This window comes from Lithobates pipiens, unplaced genomic scaffold (assembly GCF_037356315.1).
Source record: "Lithobates pipiens isolate NorthernLeopardFrog02 unplaced genomic scaffold, aLitPip1_a1.2 Scaffold_28, whole genome shotgun sequence".
Classification (NCBI taxonomy): Eukaryota; Metazoa; Chordata; class Amphibia; order Anura; family Ranidae; genus Lithobates; species Lithobates pipiens.
Genome location: NW_027507789.1, coordinates 54,067,223 through 54,088,111, shown reverse-complemented (window position 1 = coordinate 54,088,111; position 20,889 = coordinate 54,067,223). Strand labels below are relative to the sequence as shown.

The 20,889-nt window shown below is 43.5% G+C and overlaps 1 protein-coding gene across 2 annotated transcripts in view; it reads left to right on the top strand.

Moving 5' to 3' along the window:
* Positions 1 to 20,889, top strand: part of CDH22 (cadherin 22) — a 604,297-nt gene that overhangs the window by 425,377 nt on the left and 158,031 nt on the right. For both annotated transcript variants that reach the window (XM_077459248.1, XM_077459250.1), the window contains exon 3: positions 720 to 2,331. In XM_077459248.1, the coding sequence (XP_077315374.1) occupies positions 2,146 to 2,331 (186 nt within the window). In that variant the 5' untranslated portion in view covers positions 720 to 2,145. The remainder of the gene's footprint in view (positions 1 to 719; positions 2,332 to 20,889) is intronic.

Sequence of the window (20,889 nt, the reverse complement as noted above, 5' to 3'; positions counted from 1 at the left end):
GGGAATTGGGGGGCGGGGGGAGGGGCATGTCAGCAGAAGTCTGCTAAAGAACTGTCTACAGTGTGTTCTCATGACTAGTGTGGTCAGTATTTCACACAGAGGAAGCAATACAAAGAGATACTTTTTCATACTTTTCAAGTAGATGATAAAACGGGTACATATTAGGAATAGGAAATGTTGGGTTTACATAATATTTAACTGAATGAACAAACTGAAGTTAGAAGATGATTGGCTACCATGCACAGCTGCACCAGGTTTTGCACTCTCCAGTTTTAGTAAATGGACCCCAAAGTAATACTGCTAGAAGAAGCTGAAGCAGCCAGACATTTACATAGGGGGGTTATTTATGAAAGGCAAATCCACTTTGTACTACAAGTGCACTTGGAAGTGCAGTCGCTCTAAATCTGAGGGGTAGATCTGAAATGAGGGGAAGCTTTGTTGATTTTATCATCCAATCATGTGGAAGCTAAAATGCTGTTTTTTATTTTCCTTGCATACCCCCTCGGATCTACAGTGACTTTACTTCCAAGTACACTTGCAGTGCAAAGTGGATTTTGCTTTAGTAAATAACCCCCTTGAAGGAATCCAGCAATGGTCGCTGACATAGTTCTCTCACTTGCTGCCTCTTGTAAAGTGATAAAAAACAGTCATAACTGTCAAAAAAAAGCAAAAACAGATGTCTAGTTCTAGAAATAAGTGTCTTTGTTTCTCTTGTTTAGGTCCCTTTTGCACTCCAGGATACGTTCAGCACCAAGGACAGGTCTTGATGTTTCCTACGTTCGGGTCAAGATGAGAGATACAAGCTTGCTATTTTCTGGACACTGAACTGAATATGGCCTTCAGGAACCACCGTCAGATTGGAAGGCCTGGATGCTTCATTATAAGGTTGTGACTACTGATGCAACACGCACCGCTCATGCTAAGTAATCTGTCAATCCTTTGGACACTTCTACATATTGCAACCTTTTTTCTATAATTTATTTTTTTTAGCGCCTATACATCCCATTCCAAACCAGAGATTTTTTTTAATACAATCCTATAATGCCACCTTTTTTCATATTTGCACTAAAGCTGCAAGTATGATAGTGCATACCGTGCAATATTATTTGCATCAGGTTTATCAGATCACCACCTCATTATATTCCCTATAGATTAATCCTAGTATAGTCAACCACGTGTGTTTGTGGTGTCCAATATTATATATTCAGCTCCTACCGCTTAATATCAGCAGAACCCATGTAATGACTATACGATTGAGCATCAATATGCGTATGGATGGGTTTTAACACTTTGGTGGGATTACAACGCAGCTCAGAGCCTCGTTGCCATACCCAGCTCTACATTCTATGGGATTTTGGTATAGTATCTCAATATAACCTCCCGGGATGCCAGGCTAAGCTCTTTGCGTTAACCTCATGTATCGTTTAGAGTGTTTGACATCTTTTGCATATCCTCCTCCAGCTGTGCTTATCAGTTTAATGCACTTCTAGCATATCCTAATTACGCCAAAGTGTTGCCTATACAGCCAAATCTATTTGAACATAGTCAAGCATGCTCAAAGAAGGTTTGTATATAAGTATGGTATAGGACAACGGAGAAGAGCTTATCTAAGAAGGAAGCTTGAAGCACAGCTGGTTTTGGATTCTGATCCCCCCGCCCCACCTATTTCTTTATAAGTTCATTAGCATGAGAGGACCCCAGGAATAAGCCTACTTTGAATATAACATTCCCTTGCTGCAAGAAACCGAGGGATGCCTGAGGACAACACAGGATTTTGCAGAAGAGTGCAGCACACCGGTAGCTCTACAGATCATTCTTCGGTTGATTCAGAGAACTGTAGTCCTAGACTACCCGGTAGAGCTCAATACACCTGTTAGAGCCCTGATCACATTACACGGCTTCAGTTCCCAAGACATTTAAACCGTACTCAGTCAATGCCTTTACCTAGAGCTGCATGCAATTGCAGCCTCGGCTAACCGGGACTTTATTGCTCCAGCCGGTGTTGGAGATCCCTTTGGACAAGGTCCCAGCTGGATGCCCAGGAATGAGTAGTACAAGAAGCTTGATCCTTTCCCGTCAATATGACAGTTGGCGTACTTATCCTCCCTGCGTGATGTGAGGCCCCAAGGATCCTGTGGACTTGGGATGGCTGCACAAGGCTTTGCCTGGACTGTGGTGCTGATATTCTGCAGCCCGGAGCTCTTGGGAATGGTTTCCATGGAGACGGGATTGTCGTTGGAGGTGTCTGGTCGGGTGAAGCGTGGCTGGGTGTGGAACCAGTTCTTTGTGGTGGAGGAGTATACGGGAACAGAACCACTTTATGTGGGGAAGGTAAGAAATAAGAAAAAAAAAAAAAGAAAAAAGCATGACACAGGCACGCGTCTTTCAGATGTGACAGAAGCATATGGGGGGGAAGGAGGGGGTGGCGGGCTTGCGTTACACACCACACTAAACAATGCCTGTAGGGAAGAGTGCAAATAGGACGCAACGTCTGAGGGACATCACAAGGGAGAATTGTGTGCCTAAAGGAGAGAAAACTGAGACAATAGCCTTAGGGAACACGTGGGTGAATCAAACACAGACAGAAGATCCTCACGAGATGAGGTCTAAGGGAAAAGCCGGCATGTGTAATACCTCTGGGTAATCACACTGCTGCAAGCCGTAGAGGGGTTAGCCGTGACATGGAGGAAGCTGAGGATATTCCAATTCAATTTCATGCATTTTTTTTTTCTCTTGGTGCCTCTCATGTTTTTCAAAGCTGGAAACATTTTACTTGGAGATTTCATTACAATCAAATATGCCTTTAAATCTTCTCTTCCCCGTGTTGAGTTTTCGTTTTCATATCAGTTTAATGTATTCCTTTACAGCCATATATTTAGACAAGCCACGACAAACGTCTTTTATTTTCCTTTATGGTAATTTCCTCTCCGTCTGGGCAGAGGGGCGAAGCATTTCAAGTGTCAGAGTTTCTTATTCATTGTTTAGTTTCATTGATGAAAAGGAATTTGAGTGAAAATGAGCGTTCAGGGTTGTGAAGATTTGAATGCGGTACAGATCTGTAACAATCTAAAGAAACGTACCCACTTTAAATCCCGGGCACTTTTCGCACCTTCTTGCCCAGGCCAATTTTCTAGCTTTCAGCGCTGTCACTTTTTAAATGCCAATTGCGGGGTCATGCTACATGTACCAAAACTAAATTGTTATCATTTTGTTCCCACAAATAGAGCTTTCTTTTGGTGGTATTTGATCACCTCTGCGTTTTTTTTTTTTTTTTTTTGCCAAACGAATAAAAAAAGACCGAAAATTTGGGGAATTTTTTTTTTTAATATATATAACATTTTGTAAATAAGTAAGCTTTCTCCTTCACTGATGGGCACTGATAAGGTGGCACCAATGAGATGGCATCAATGAGGTGGAACTGATGGGCACTGACGATGGGCACTGATAGGCAGCACTGATGGGCATTGATAGGCAGCACTAAAAAGGCTGCACTGATGGGTACTGATAGATGGCACAGCTGGGCACTGATAGGCGGTGCTGAAAGGCAGCACTGATGGGCATTTATGGGCACTGATGGCTGGCACTGGATTTCACTGATAGGCATCACTGGCAGGCATTTTTCAATGGCAGTGATTGGCAGCTGCCTGGGCACTGATTGGCAGCTGCCTGGTGGTCTAGGGTGGCATCCCTGGAGGTCCAGTGTGGGGGGCATTCCCTGGTGGTCCTAGTGGCATCATGGTGGTCCTGGTAGGCAGGACAAAACTCTGGATGGCCACACACCGGAAAAAAATTAAAATCCTGTATTTTATTGAAACTCGTAGGTCACATCACATCAAATGGTCCACAGCAAAGGAAAAGGGTGCAAACTGATGCGTTTCGCAATGGAATCCGTGCTTACTCATAGCTATAAAATAAAATAAAGGAGTTTGTCTTTTTCCGGTGTGTGGCCATCCAGAGTTTTGTACTGCCTACCTGCCTATTGTGTATGTATCAGCCAGCACCTGGGGCTCACTGATAGGAGGAAGAGCATTTTCCCTGGAGGGATATCTTGGAGCGGTGGTTTCCCTTTCTTTATCATGGTGATCCTGGGCGGGCATCCGAGGGTGGGCTGTGCTGATAAAAAAATAATGATAATGATAAACAGACCCCCCCCCCCCCCCCCCATCAGGAGAGCAGTAGATCGGCTCTCCTTTACTCGCGTCTGTCAGACGCGAGTGAGGAAAATCCGATAAACGGCTCTGTTTACATCGTGATCAGCCATGATTCGACAAAGCTAATCATGTGATAGAGTCTCTGTCAGAGACTCTTTACCTAGATTGGAGTTGCAGCGTGTGTAAGACTGACACACAATGATCTCTGTGATGCGCGCCCCCGGGGGCGCCTTGCGGCTTGATATCCTGGTGACATCATATAACATCCGGTCAGGATATCGCAGCTACTTTGCCAACGGCATATTGCTATATGGCGGCCAGCAAGAGGTTAAAAAAGTCAGTAATTAAAGAGGAACTGCAGTCTGCTCACATAAAAACATCTTTGCCATTCTGAAGCTTCCCTCCAACTATTCTGCATATTATTTTATATATATTGTGATTCTGTACTTGCCAAATATGCTGCAGAAATCTCCCTCCACTGAGTCTGGCTGCAGCCATTTTAACTGTGGGCAGCTGAAGCTGCTGCCTGTTCACTTCCTGGATTTACACAGACACACATAGGCACACCTCCAGCTCTGCAGCTCTAATTGGCCCTCTTAAGACTCGCCCCCCCCTTCCTGGGAAACTCTCACAAGAGTGAGAGAGAGCGAGCTGTGCATAATGTCATAAGCCTAGGCTTTTTACAAGACAAGGAACAGGAAGTGGGCTGTATAATATATTTACTGGCAGAAAAAAAAAGTTTTACTATTCAAAGTTAAAACAACAAGGGCAGAAGATTTAATAGATGGAAAGATGACAAAATGAGTGAAGTTCCTTGATTACTGAGCACTTCCTGCCCAGGCCAATTTTCAGCGCTGTCAGACTTTGAATGAAAATTCCGCGGTCAAAGAACACTGTACACAAACAACATTTTTATAATTTTTTTTCACACAAATAGAGCTTTCTGTTGGTGGTATTTATTCACCACTGTGTTTTTTTTTTTTGCTAAACAAATGAAAAAAGCCTGAAAATTTGGAAGAAAAAAGTTTTTCTGTTATAAAATTTTCTAAAATAATTTTTCGCCTTCACTGATGTGCACTGATGGGCACTGGTGAAGGGGCACTGATGAGGCTGCACTGATGGGCACTGATCAGCATCACTGGTGATCACTGATTGGCAGCACTGATGGGCACTGGTGAAGTGGCACTGATCGGCATCACTGGTGGCCACTGATTGGCAGCACTGATGGGCACTGGTGAAGGGGCACTGATTGGCATCACCGGTGGCCACTGATTGGCAGCACTGATGGGCAACTTTAAAGTGGAACTTCACCCAAAAGGGATGTTCAGCTCTTCCCCTCCACCTCTCCCTACTCTGCCACATTTGGAACTTATCATTTTGATAGGTACCTGTTCCCACTTCCACTCAGATCCCCTACTCATCAGAGCCAAAGTTCTCTCCCCCACCCTGACCACAACCTTCTGGGATAAGCCATAGGTCCCAGAAGGCTGTGGGACTATTCGCAAAGTGCATTGCAGCTCACACATGCGCCATGGGCAGTCAGCTGTGAAACAGCAAGGAATCATAGCTGACTGCCCACAGTTAACCTCCCTGGCGGTACGATTATTTCGGATTTTAGGTGCTAAAAGCGGTACCATTATTTTGCATGAAAATTTGGCGTTTTATATTGTAGTCCTGCAATTCTTAGGAATAACTCTCTTAAATCTGTCCAAACCAGAGTCTAGCAGACATCCCGGGTATGATAAAGTTTGAAAAATTAAATCATAAATTATAATATAATAAATAATTATAAATAATTGTACCAAATAATAATATAAGAATAATAAAAATTATTCAATAATGTAATCAAATCAAAAACACTGAAATTTGCTCAGTTGCAGAATTGTCACTGTCATTACATTTCAATATTTGATGACGGATCTCCCCACAAATCGCTGTCGCTCAATTCTGCGAGTGATTCTAATTTATTATCGCTGTTTTCTAGCTGGTCTAAAATCATTTTTGATGTACAGTGACAGTTTTGGTTGCTATGGGCAATCTCCAGTTTCCAGGCATAAAGAACAGTTTTTATTACATAAAACTGCATGCAGGACACTGGGCAGACCACTAGGGACAACGGGGATGTGAAATATTTACATACAGCAATGTAATCTGTAAGATTACATTATACTGTATGTTTACTGTTTGTTTCACTTTTTGAATTTGGCACCGATCTCCGTGCCCGTGCGTCGCAACGCTCGCAGGGCACGGAGATCGGCGATGTAATGCATCGAGCGAGACACGGCTCGCTCGTACAGCGGGGAGACAACGCTGGATCCGAGGGAGAAGGTAAGTAAACCTCCTCCTGGATCCAGCGATGCAGTCCCGAGTCTGGCTCGGGGATACCGCTTTTGGTATGAAAAATCCACCCCAAGTCAGACTCGGGAATACCGTCAGGGGGGTTAATATGCCGATGCTGGGGTCCAAAGACTGTTGAAGAAGCTGGCCCAGGTGAGGATGGCACCGGGTTTTAGGAACAGTAAGTGACCTTTTATTAAAGTATAGTATTTGTAGCTGCTGACTTTTATATTTTTTAAGAAATGACTGAAGAACCGCTTTAAAGCCCAACTGAACTATTAGTAGAAATCAGTGAAATACATTCCAAGAACATCAAAGCAAAAGGTGTTCAAAGTAGAATTCTAGTCAAAACCTAACTTTTCCTAAAAAATACTCCCTCCCTCCTCCTAACACCTATTCTGACTAACCTGCATAAGAAATATCTGTATACGAACAGGTTAAGGACTGCCTGTTTGTTCTGAAGTCGAATTTGTTCATAATCTGGACGGGCATTCGCAGAACGTCGTTTCCGTTGTTTTCCGCTGTTTTCCGGCATCGTTTTCTGCTGTTTTCTGCTGTTTTACCAACGTTGTTTTCCTCTGTTTTTCCGATTTTTTTTCCGATGTGCCCGCCGGCGCCACCTGCCGTTCGTAAGTAAGATGATCATAACTCTGGGACTCCCTGTACTTAATTTTAAGCTGTTCTGGTCTGGTCACATGATCTCCCTTGGGTCAGCCAATGCTGGTGATGCCTGGGAGCAGTGACGTCACCCATAGGCTTCTATGACCCATCAGTCGTCTTCTCCCCCCAGAGCGGCCTGAATATAGATAAGTATACAAATTTTTCTTACACAGGTTAGTAAGAATAGATGTTAGGAGAGGGCGGGCAGCATTTTTAAGAGTAGTTAGGTTTGTCCTGGAATTATACCTCAAAGTGGAGTTCCACACAAAAGTGGAACTTCCGCTTATCTGATTCCTCCCCCCCCCCCTCCAGTGCCACATTTTGCACCTTTGGGGGGGGGGGGGGACAGGTACCTGTTTTTGACAGGTACACTGTCCCCACTTCCGTACTGCAGCGAGGTACATCAGACGTTTGGCCCCCCTCCTTCTGCTGGGCCAGCAAGAGAGCGCAGCATGCTTCGCTCATTTGCAGTAGAGTTCTCTTACCGGCAATGGAGGCAGCAGCACCCAACAGCCGATTGACACATTGGCTGGGGGGGGGGGGGGTGTCAGCACTGGATTCCAGGGCAGGTAAGTATCCTAAAACAAATCAGCAGCTACAGTATACTTTTAATTTTTGGAGGAGGGTGGGGCAGAACTTCACTGTAATGTCTTATAGTTTGCTTTCTGCCCCATGCTAGCAAATACAGAGTGGGACCTTTGCTTTTTAGGGGGAAGCAGTGGTCTAAGTGCAAAGGTCCAACACGCCCCCTACTGAATCTGGCCTTTAGCTGCAGTGAGCATAGCTCATGCTTCTTGCTGACTGTAGAGTTCTGGCTCAACAGGAGGTGTTCTGGACCTACGCAGAGAGACGACGCATTCGGCCGTATCCTGGCAGGGGACAGGCTTTTCTGCTTAGGCTGTGGATGATTTTTAAAGTGTAATTTCCCCATTACTGTCTGAATGAGCCCTTAATGTTTATCTAAAGCCAAAGCTTTTTTCTTCCATCTGGATAAAGTAGGCAACAGGAATGATCTGTGTTCGGTTTGAATCCAGTTTGGCAGAACTGATCGCATGATCGCATCACTGCTGGCCCAATCAGCTGTGGCCAATGCATTCTGTGCTCAGCAGCAGTGCATACACAAAGGGGCAGGGATGGACATGTGACCACATAAGATCATCAGTGTCACAAGCCGCCCCTTTGTAAATGTGAAGCTGTGGGACACAGAATGCATCGGGCACAGCTGATTGGGCCAGCAGGGATGCAATCTTACAAAGGGTTCTGGCAAACTGGGGTTACACTGAGTCTGGACATAGCCCAGTTCATCCCTGGTAGAGAATGGTTAAACCCTGACAAGTTTTTTTTTTTTTCTTTTTTTTTTTCCATTAGCCATTTGTGTCCTATCATCACTCATCAGATGTGAGATCACAAGCGTAAGATCAGATGCAATTTTGCAAGGGGGATGGGTCATGGTCTATGTACATGAAGGGTATTTCCAGCTATAATGGTGGACATTCATGTAGCAATTTGTTATTGATCTAGGTAAGAATCATTGCAAACAATAAATTCCGCATTGACGAAATATCGACTGATGCAGCTTACATGATATTGTTCCTTACTTTGCAATGAACTGAAACTATCGATCAAAAATATGATTTATCTAAATGATTTATTAAAAACAATTGTTTATGCAATCTGTATTATGATAGTTTTCTCTAAGAGGTAATTATTTATCTTAAAGCAGGCAATATCTATATCAAACGGAAGGAAGGTACGGGAGATTCTAACCATTCCTTTGAAGAGTTAGTTCCCTTTAAATGACAGTTAAAAAATAAATAAAAATCTATGTGCAGTACAGCATCCTTAATACATTAACATGTTTGCTGTCAGAGCCATTTCTGCATTTTTTGGACACATGTTTAAAAATAATTTTAGGTCTGAAGTTTCCATAAAACCACCAAAACATTATATATTTTCTGAAAGTAGACACCCTAGATCAGTGGTTGTCAACATGAGTGTAGCATAAGGGTTTGCAGGGGTCACAATCGCAACCCCACCCCTAGCTCCAGGGGGCCCCTGCAGCCTCCCTGTCATATTATCATATCCTCCACAAAATCCAGCTCCGATCACGCTCCAGTACTGGGCTTCTACTTTGCCTTCCACAGTCCACATCCCTCTCTTTTCATTGGCTGGGGAGAAGCTGGGAGCCATTTCCTGAATGGAGAGGAGCATGAGGTGAGAACAGCCCAGGATAGGTGAGTGTCTGTTCTTTATGCTGGCAACATGGAATGGTAACCAAGCTCAGCGAGGCAAAAGGAGTGTGCCATCCTGTAGCCACGATGGGACTGATGTCACTGGTGAGATATGACACTGCTCAGTGTCTCCTAGTCACCAGATGGGATTCTCTGTACCCCCACCCCCATTCAGGGATGTCTACTTACCCCACTTCTCTGACAACTGTGGAAAAGACAGACCTCTAGGAGGTGACCTTCTCTCAACACCTGCCAACACTGACAGAGAAACCTTAAGAAATTGCTGAAACAAATCCTTTAACACCTCCTCGGGGAGCCCCTGAAGGGCTGCAGGCTCCAGATTTTGTTTAACATGGCTTTGACCTCCCAGATCTAAGTTGCCCCCCCCCCCAAAGCCCCCTGACCACCCCCTCCATCCTGCATGCTATGCCCGCTGCTGAGCTTTTTTCCCATTAAAGCACTCTATACTGTTTCTCCTCCGCAAGGCTTTACAACACAGCCAGTTAGCCATGATCTGCTCAGGGTTTATCTGCCTACTGCAACTACAGTGCCGTTCCAACCAGAGAATTTCACAGGTCAGAAGGGCAACATAAAAGCCAGATACACCCTGTGAAGGCTGACATACTGTGTGTAAAGGAATGTGATTTCAGCCCTGTGTAGTGCGGGGGGGAGCTGTATACAGTGCTTGGATGGGAAAGGAACTCTGCCAAGTGACCTGCCAGGGGTCCCTGTCCTCTGATTCTCCAGCGGTAAACCCTGTCCTCTGATGTAAGGAGGAACTCTTGGAACTCAAAACTCTTAATCCACTTTGAGCATCTTGGCGCGTGGTGAAGCATGCATGTTGGAAGTAGTGGGGGGGGGGGGGGGGGGCAGGTCAACTTTTGCATCACAAGCTTCAAGCTACGCCTCTGGTTCTCAACCCTGTCCTGAAGTACCCCCAACAGGCCATGTTTTGGGAATTTCTCTTAGAAAAAATAGCTGTCCAAAATATCAAGCCATTGATTTCAAGTATCTGTGCAAGATAAAATGAAAATGAAAGGAAAACCTGCAAACATGGCCTGTTGGGGGTACTTGAGGACTGAGGATGAAAACCACTGCCCTAGAAAATAAAGTATTAGTGTGTTTTTTACCTTTGTGGTAATATTGTGTAAAATAAAAATAAAACTACCATTAGTTAATTTTAGGGCATACAAACGCAACAAATTACCCATTTGTTTGGTAAAATATAAAAGATGTGGTTGCACAGAGTACATAGATACCCAATACCCTATATTTTCAATAGGCAATGCTTTAAAAGCCCCCAATAAGTCATCAATTTAGCTTTATGGAGGAGGACTGGAGGTCGAAATATTGTTCTCACTGTGCGGTGATATGTAACATGTGTATCACAATCAACATTATAATGCCTAGGCACCCCCGATATGTGTGTGTTTATGTTTGTATGTGGGGGTAGGGGGCCTGAAAGAGACAAAAAGTCCCCTATGTGATGATTGTTTTGGGGACAGGTTCTCCTTAAGGAGATGTCTAAAAGACCCCACATGTCTCCACTGTGCTCCACTGAATCGAATGTTTTACAGTCCTTCCCGGCCATGCTGGCCAGGGCCACTGAGAGGCAGACCCGAAAGTGATTGCGCTTTCTGAGTCAGCAACAAAGGGGAGTAGGAGAGAAGACGTGAATTCGCTAAGCTCCCACCCCACTACCTGGCGGTAGCAGCTATGTCAGTCCCAGGCCTGCAGATGGGCAAGTGTAGCCCACATGGCAGAGGGTGCGTGCGGGGGGGATATGTTGAGCTTTCTTGTCATAGTTAAATAAAATCCCCGCTGTCAGGTCCGTACACCACACAGACCTGGCAGCGAAAGGGTTAAAGCAGTATTAAAACACAAAGACAAACATTTATTATATTGAAGCTTACCAATCATTAGATGTGTTGGCTGCATTTGTTTTCTTTTTACAGCTTTCTTGCTTCGATTTTCATCTGGTGATCTGGCCAATAAGTCTATTGTTTTTGAAAAGAACAAGCTCTCCAGCAGAACATATCAGTTTACAGGGATCAGACTAATTATTTAATACTGGCAGGGATGCTTAAAATGATCAGCTTTTTAAAATGTGTTTAAAACCTTTATCCCAAAAGGTCTGTAACTAATTATCTGGAGCGTTAGCTGGAGTTTGGCTTCAAATTGTTAGTGTAATATAAATCTCCTAGTACATTTAATACTCCTCCTTCCAGGATGACAATGCTGCAGTCCAAAGGTGGGGGCAATCTAATACAGTAGAATGTAACACTAATATTTAAAAAGGGCCCAAAATACATCCCTGGGAATTACAGACCAGTTAGCCTAACATCAATAGTATGCAAGCTCTTGAAGGGGTTGATAAGGGACTATATACAAGATTTTAGTAATGAGAACAATTATTAGCAGTAATTAGCATGGATTCATAAACAATCGTTCTTGCCAAACCAATCTATTAACCTTCTATGAGGAGGTGAGTTGCCAGCTAGATAAAGGAAGGCCCATAGACGTGCTGTATCTGGATTTTGAAAAAGCATTTAACAGAGTTCCCCATAAACATTTACTGTACAAAATAAGGTCCGTTGGCATGGACCATAGGGTGAGTACATGGATTGAAAACTGGCTACAAGGGCGAGTTCAGAGGGTGGTGATAAATGGGGAGTACTCTGAATGGTCATTCATTCATGTCAGGGGTGGGTAGTGGGGTTCCCCAGGGTTCTTTGCTGGGACAAATCCTATTTAATTTGTTCATAAATGACCTGGAGGATGGGGTAAACAGTTCAGTCTCTGTATTTGCGGACAATACTAAGCTAAGCAGGGCAATAACTTCTCCACAGGATGTGGAAACCTTGCAAGAAGATCTGAACAAATGAATGAGGTGGGCAACTACATGGCAAATGTAGAGGTTTAATGTAGAAAAATGTAAAATAATGCATTTGGGTGGCAAAAATTTGAATACAATCTATACACTGGAGGAAGAACCTCTGGGGGAATATAGGATGGAAAAAGACCTGGGGGTCCTAGTAGATGATAGGCTCAGTAATGGCATGCAGTTCCAAGCTGCTGCTAACAAAGCTAACTGAATTGGCATGCATTAAAAAGGGAATCAACTCCAGAGATAAAAATAATAATTCGCCCACTCTACAAGACTCTGGTCCAGCCGCCCCTGGAGTATGCTGTCCAGTTCTGGTCACCGGTCCTTAGGATGGATGTCCTGGAAATGGAGCGAGTACAAAGAAGGGCAGCAAAGTTAATAAAGGGTCTGGAGGATATTAGTTATGAGGAAAGGTTGCGAGCACTGAACTTATTCTCTCTGGAGAAGACACGCTTGAGAGGGGATAGGATTTCAATTTACAAATACCATACTGGTGACCCCACAATAGGGAGAACATTTTTTCGCAGAATGGAGTTTAACAAGACTAATGACCACTCATTAAAATTTGAAGAAAATAGGTTTAACCTTAACCGTTTGCCGACCAGTCGCCGTCATTATACTGTGGCAGGTCAGCACATTCCCGCAAACTGTCATAGCTGTACGTCGGCCCTTTAAGCGGGTTATGTCTTGCTACTCTTTTACTCTCAAAGAATGCTGAACTGCGAGAGAGCAGACTGTGCATGTGTGGGTGGGGCTGAGCATCCAACGCTCTGTACAGCCTGCCATCTGCAGGATGAAGAGGGAATGGCAACAGAATAAGCAGGTTGAAAAGTAAGAATTATTTTACAAAAGAGAGGACTACATATGGATGCTGTAATGCATTGGATTTTTTGGGGGAAAATGTAAATAAAGGTGCACTAACCTTATAAGTTTCTGGGCCAGCTGTACACCCAGAACCACTAGATTCCAGGACTGATGGATGCATCCTAATATTTTATAGCCATTTATTTCAAACTGCATTAAGCTGTTTCAGACTTGTTAGCCATCAACAATGCATTGTATTGACTAGAGATGCACCGATGACCAAAAATGCAGCAAGATTTTTAACACCACAACGGAAGCGCAACGGACCAGTGTGAAGACATACATAGAATTTAAAGGGATGCATTTTTCCTGAGCTTTTCTTGCGCCAAAGGTGCCACTAAAGGCCCACAATACATGCATGCATATTCATTTAAATTCATGATATTAAAAGTCGAGTATAATACAATTTTATATATATATATATATTTATATATATACACACACACATATATATATTTTTTTATTTTATTTATTTTTTACTGTCTTTTTTGGCTTCAGTTTCGGCCAAGTGTATCCTGAATTTATGGTTTTCGGCACCAAAATTTCATTTGGTGCACCTCATGTATTGATGCAATTACAAACAATGACTTTCTTAAAATTAGATGAAACTCCTGTTTTTGGGATTTGTGATGGGTGTAAGACATGTACACTAGATGCCTTTTTGTTTTAAGACCATGCCCATCAATTGCAGTCACTGTGTTCATCAAATGCAGCCACTGTGACCCCTGCTGTCTAACTGGCACTTACCCCATCTTGGTGACGGGTCAGGCAGCAATGAGCTGTGTCCTCCATGTGTCTCGTCTTTCTGCTTCCTGCTAGGCATCCAATAGCAGCGCCTGTCCTTTCTTACAATCAGGTGATGGGTATCAGACCTGCGCTACCTGATTGGAGTTCAGTGTTAGAAAAGCAAATATTCATTTGCTTTTCTAACACACCTGGGTGGGCTCCGAGCGCAATGCTCTTCGCTCCGAGTCCACCTTTTTTGAAGCCTATTAGAGCCTATGGCTCTAATCAGATGCTTCAAGAAAACACCTCTGCCGCTGTAATTCAAGTGCCCGGCATTCTTAAATTGTCCGGACGTCTGAATAGAGGGTGGCAGCGGCCATGGATAGATTAATGCTATGCATGAATCTATCTATTCCACATAGAGGGGGTGGCAGGAGAGAGGGGGGTCGCGCCCGCGCGTCCTTAATGGATGCATCGCCACTTGCTTTTTGGTTCTTTTTGTCTATCTTCACCATAATGAGGTTGATTTACTAAAGGCAAATAGACTGTGCACTTTGAAGTGCAGTTGCTCCAGAGCTTAGTACATGAGAGGAAGCTCTGCTGACTTCCATCATCAAATCATGTGCAAGCAAAAATGATTTTTTTTTAATTATCCTTGCATGTCATTGGGTATTCTTTGCAAATTGAAGCTTCAACTCATTTACTAAGTTCTGGAGCAACTGCACTTGCAGAATGCAACTACGCGTTCAAAGTGCACTGTCTAGTTGCCTTTAGTAAATCCACCCCATGCCGTCTAGTATATTTATACTTTGCTCCTCAAGCCCTACTTCATAGAACCCATAAACTGCACTGCTGATGCCCAACAAGCCTGCATGCAATCTGGAATAAATGGGCCTACAGTATATTATTAGGCTGTATTCTGTACTATAAACCATCAGTTCTTGATATACTGTACAGTTGACCATGGTACTTATGGCTTTCCCCTCACTATTTTAAAATAAAGACTTAAACTTTTATTTTGGGGATTTTTGGTAGAAGCATGACAGTTGCGCCTGTTTTATTTATTTATTTATTTATTTATTTATTATAACATGCATGGGCATATTTAGCCTGCTATTCAGAAAAAAAAAAACATTTTGTAATCCCCATTATTCTCTTATTTAGTTTGTTTTTCCCTTTTATTTGTTCCAAAGGGATGTAGACTGTGCTACTAAGTTAGCAGTAAAAACAGTTTTAGCGTGAACTGTTTTAGCACAGTTATTGGTCCAGGGAAAAGTTCAATTGTCACAAAGAGATCCTGATTGCTTTTTTTTTCCCTGTTACTGCCTTTTCACAAAGGCCGGCTTTTATTTCTGAGTCCAGTTGCTGTTTAGATGTGTTACCTGTAAATTATTTGTGTGGCTTTTCTAATAGGTAGATTTTTTAAAGCTTGCCTTAGATGAAAGAGAACAATTTGCTGGCAGTGTGTTCAGCAGTCTCCCTGCATGGTGTTACACAATTCCCATCTATCATTCCGGTAATAAAGTTCTTTACTTGGAAATGGATGTTTCAGCCAAGTGTACATTGTGTTTCATTCACTATGTGCTAAACAGAGTGTAAAACAAGCTTCAAATTGAGATTATTCCTGGAAAACGACTGATAAATCCATTGTTTACTGCAATATTTGAAATAACCTTTGTGGCTGACAAGAGGACCATGAGTAACCGGCTGGCTGAATGTTCTCAAATTCATGATAGAATTCTCATGCAAGTGAGAGTTTGAGCTAATACTTGAATAATTTTAGCTCACTTATATCGTAGTTACCCTGTGTCACATTGGGAGTTTTGTGGTATTTGTGGATGAGGCTCTTTATCTTCTCAGATGGTAAAGCTGCCCATTCCTCTTGACAAAAAGCCTCCAGTTCCTGTAAATTCTTGGGCTGTCTTGCATGAACTGCAAGTTTTGAGATCTTCCCAGAGTGGCTCAATGATATTGAGGTCAGGAGATTGAGATGGCCCCTCCAGAAACTTCACTTTATTCTGCTGTAGCCAATGACAGGCCGACTTGGCCTTGTGTTTTGGATCATTGTCATGTTGAAATGTCCAATTACATCCCATGAGCAGCTTCCTGGTTGATGAATGCAAATGTTCCTCCAGTATTTTTTGATACCATACTGTATTCATCTTGTCATCAGTTTTGACCAAATTTCATGTGCCTTTGTAGCTCACACATCCCCAAAACATCAGCGATCCACCTCCATGTTTCACAGTAGGAATGGTGGACCTTTCATCATAGGCCTTGTTGACTCCTCTTCAAATGTAGTGTTTATGGTTGTGGCCAAAAAGCTAAATTTTGGTCTCAACACTCCAAATGACTTTGTGCCAGAAGGTTTAAGGCTTGTCTCTGTGTTTGGTGTATTGTAAATGGGATACTTTGTGGCATTTGCGTAGTAATTGCTTTCTTCTGGCGACTCGACCATGCATCTCCAATCTTTCTTCAAGTGCCTCCTTATTGTGCCTCTTGAAACAGCCACACCACATGTATTCAGAGAGTCCTGTATTTCCCCTGAAGTTATTTGTGGGTTTTTCTTTGCATCCCAAACAATTTTCCTGGCAGTTGTGGCTGAAATCTTAGTTGGTCTACCTGACCATGGTTTGGTTTCAACAGAACCCCTCATTTTCCACTTCTTGATTAGAGTTTGAACACTGCTGATTGGCATTCTCAATTCTTTGGATATCTTTTTATATCCCTTTCCTGTTTTATACAGTTCAACTACCTTTTCCTGCAGATCCTTGACAATTCTTTTGCTTTCCCCATGACTCGGAATCCAGAAACATCAGTGCAATACTGGATGAAAGATGCAAGGATCTGTCAGGAGTCCAGAAACTCATTGATCTTTTATGTACACACACTAATTATAAGCAAACCGATCACACGCAAGGATGGTTACCTTTTAATAGCCATTCAAACCCCTTTGTGTCAACTTATGTGTATGTTATCAGGCCAAAATCACCAGGGTATGTAAACTTTTGATCAGGGTCATTTGGGTAGTTTCTGTTGTCATTATGATTTAAAAAGAGTAAACAGTTGATTGATAATAAATGGCTTCAGCCAAACACTAACCATGAGTGAAAAATGTTTTTGTGTTATCATTCATATTCTCTGAAAAATGGCCAATAAATCATAAATTCTGGCAGGGTATAAAAAATATGAGCACAACTGTAAGTTCCCATTGGCACCAAGGATCTTTTTAGCTACCTGTAACAAGGTAATTCTTCACAATGACCACAAATGTAAGGAGCATTCTTCCCAATAACCATCACACTAATGTATCATGAGTTGCAGATATAGTAATTTTAGCAGCGGAGCATTATTTCAGGGGTTCCTCTGTGTTCAAAAGGTTGAGAAAGGCTGATCTAAGGAAACCAAAGTAGAACCACTCTCAAAAAATGTAATATTTAATCTCAACGCTAAACTCTGGTCAGCTATGAATCCTCTTTTGGTAGCCTCCCTCTCCTTACAGTAAGGCTCTAATACTCATTTAGTCTAGGGAGATATAACATAAAGGAATGCATTCCTTAATCCTTGTTGTCCAAGCAGTTGGTGATTTTCTACATGTAGCAAAGTCTTTAACCACTTCCAGTCTAATGAGAACCTTCAAGGCCAAAGACAGCTGACATCATTCAATATATAGTGGGTTGTGAGGCATAGTGGGTGAAAAGATAGTAAAAAAAGACACTTCTTGGATGCAAAAGAGATTTTATTTCATAGTTAGTAAGGTTGAATAAAGACACCAGTCCATCTAGTTCAACCTGAGTGTCTACAATTGTCCCTATCCCTGTACTTTACACAATCCAAGGTCCCCATTCATATACCAGGGCCAATTTTGGACAGATGCCAATTAACCTACCTGCATGTCTTTGGTTTGTGGGAGGAAACCGGAGTACCCGAAGGAAACCCATGCAGGCACAGGGAGAGCATGCAAACTCCAGGCAGGTAGTGTTGTGGTTGGGATTCGAACCAGCGATCCTTCTTACTGCTAGGTGAGAGTGCTAGCCACTACACCACTGTGCTGCCCAAGGCATTTCTTTTAACAGTCCTTTTTAGATTTTGAAGAGAAAGAGGGTTAGGGCCAGGACATCCTTGGATAGTAGTAATTTCAATTGGCAAACTTCCAGACTTCAATAGGAGGACAGCCATACAGGGAAAGGCCCCAGCAAAGCGCCACTTCTGCACACGCAGGATTGCTGTCCCCTATGGCAACAGTACTTAACAGTTCCTAACACAAAGTTTAAATGTTCCCTCAGCTTCACTACAACGTCTACTTGTAGTTCTTCAGCTCCTTGAGCTCCTAGTCTCTCACTGGACTCTGATTCACTGACTCTGAATCCCATGAGCTCAAGGCTTTTGAGGTGGTATCTCCCTCAAACATCACCCACGCTTCCCTGCTGGGTCCCTAGCTTGGCACTCCATATACTTATCAAGCTTTACCCCTGTTAACCGGCTCGGTCCCTGGCTTGACACTAGGGATGAGACGAACACCCCCCGGTTCGGTTCGCACCAGAACTTTCGAACGGACCCCGCGTTCGTAACGAACGTTAGAACCCCATTGAAGTCTATGGGACTCGAACGTTCGAAATGGAAAGTGCTAATTTTAACGGCTGATATGCAAGATACTGTCCTAAAAAGGGTTTGGGGACCTGACTCCTGCCTCAGGGGACATGGGTCAATGCAATAAAACGTTTTAAAAGCGGCCGTTTTGGCGGGAACACTGATTTTAATGACGATTAAAGTGAAAAAAAATATGAAATATTCCTTTAAATATGGTGCCTGGGGGGTGTCTGTAGTATGCCTGTGAAGTGCCACGTGTTTCCCGTGTTTAGAACAGTCCCTGCACAAAATGACATTAAACGGAAATAACACCATTTAAAACTGCTTGCGGTTTTAATGTTATATCTGGTTCCTGCAATATGGTTGAAAATCATTGAGAAAAATGGCATGGGTAGCCCTCCCTGCCCATTACCAGCCTATTTGGGTCTTGTACGCATATTAAGGGGAACCCATATTAAAAAAAGGAAATGTGTGTGGCCCCCAGGCCCTATATACTCAGAACAGCAGTATACAGGTGGTGCAAACAAGACAGGGACTGTGTAGGTTTGTTGTGTTAAGTTGAATCTGTTTGTAATTTTCAACTGGTACATTTTTAAAGTGTAGCTCCAGTCAAAAAAACTATTTTTAAGCTTTTTGGAAAACATAGGGAAGGGTTATCACCCCTGTATAATTTGTTTTGTCGTCCATCTTTTTTCATCTCACTTGCTGTTGTCTCCTTCCGTTTGCAAGTAGGAGATGTTTGTAAATGGATGTTTGAAAGTAGGGGCCTGCCCTATATGCTCTGCAGAAATGGCGGAACAAGGTGTTGTTTTTGCCACAACATTGTAAGCCCTCAAAGTGACTCTTGGTGGGCGCTGGAGCGCCCTACTGTGAACGATTATATCAAGAATTGTAATTACATGCCATTGTTGAACAGTGGTAGAAAAATTGACCTTTGGTGGTTGTGGTGCTGGTGCCACAACACTATAAGTCCTCACCGTTACTCTGGGTGGGCACAGGAAGGGGCCCTCCTGTGAAATATTATATCAAGAATTGTAATTACATGTCCCTGTTAAACAGGGGCAGAAAAATTGGGCCTTAGGCACTGGGGCCATCACACTGCAACCTCTGCCATATACTCTAGTTTTATTGCAGGAATTAGCCCTGCTGCAAAGCATTGCATCAAAAATTGTACTTAAACGCCCCTGTTAAACAGGGGCAGAAAAATTGGGCCTTAGGCACTGGTGCCATCACACTGCAACCTCTGCCATATACTCTAGTTTTATTGCAGGAATTAGCCCTGCTGCAAAGCATTGCATCAAAAATTGTACTTAAACGCCCCTGTTAAACAGGGGCAGAAAAATTGGGCCTTAGGCACTGGTGCCATCACACTGCAACCTCTGCCATATACTCTAGTTTTATTGCAGGAATTAGCCCTGCTGCAAAGCATTGCATCAAAAATTGTACTTAAACGCCCCTGTTAAACAGGGGCAGAAAAATTGGGCTGCTGGCATCACCCAGAACCAAAAATGTTCTTCCAACATATCAGCGGAGGAGGAAGAGGATAGACAATCAACATAACAGGACAGTCACTCAGCATCAGCATAGGCAGTCTTGAAGGGATGTGGTATTTCAAAAAAAATTATTCGGTTACATCAGCTTCAGGTGCTTGGTAGCTGTGGGTGATCCAAGACTGATTCATCTTGATGAAGGTCAGTCGATCAACTGATTCGGTGGACAGGCGCACCCTGTGATCGGTAACGAAGCCACCAGCAGCACTGAAGGTGCGTTCCGAAAGAACGCTGGATGCAGGACAGGCCAGTAGCTCAATTGCATACTGTGCAAGCTCTGGCCAGTGATCCATCCTCAAGACCCAGTAAGCCAGAGGATTTTCAGTGGGAAAGGTGTCCAAGTCTGACCTTGCCCCTAGGTATTCCTGCACCATGTAAATTAGACGCTGGCGATGGGTGCTGGAACCAATCATACCTTGGGGCTGCGGACTAAAAAATTGTCTGAAAGCATCAGTCAGACGGCCACCTTCTCCACCGCTCCTTCTGACTGATGCCTCAGCAACACGTTGTCCAGGACCAGGAGTTTGTGACCTCCCAGTCTCTGGGAACGCGTTGCACAGAGCTTTCTGCAAGGCCTCCCGGAGATGTCTCATCCTCTGCTCCCTCTGCGATGGCAAGATAAGGTCGGCAACCTTACCCTTGTACCGTGGATCAAGGAGAGTGGCCAGCCAGTAATGGTCCCTCTCCTTGATCCGAAGAATACGAGGATCCTTCCGCAGGCTTTGCAGGATCAGGGAGGCCATGCAGCGTAGGTTAGCTGAGGCATTCGGTCCGGAGTCCTCTGGGTCACTAAGGACAACATGATCCGCAGCTACCTCCTCCCAGCCACGTACAAGTCCACGTGTTTCTTGGGACTGTAAATCATCCCTATAAGACTGCTGCTGCTGCTGCTG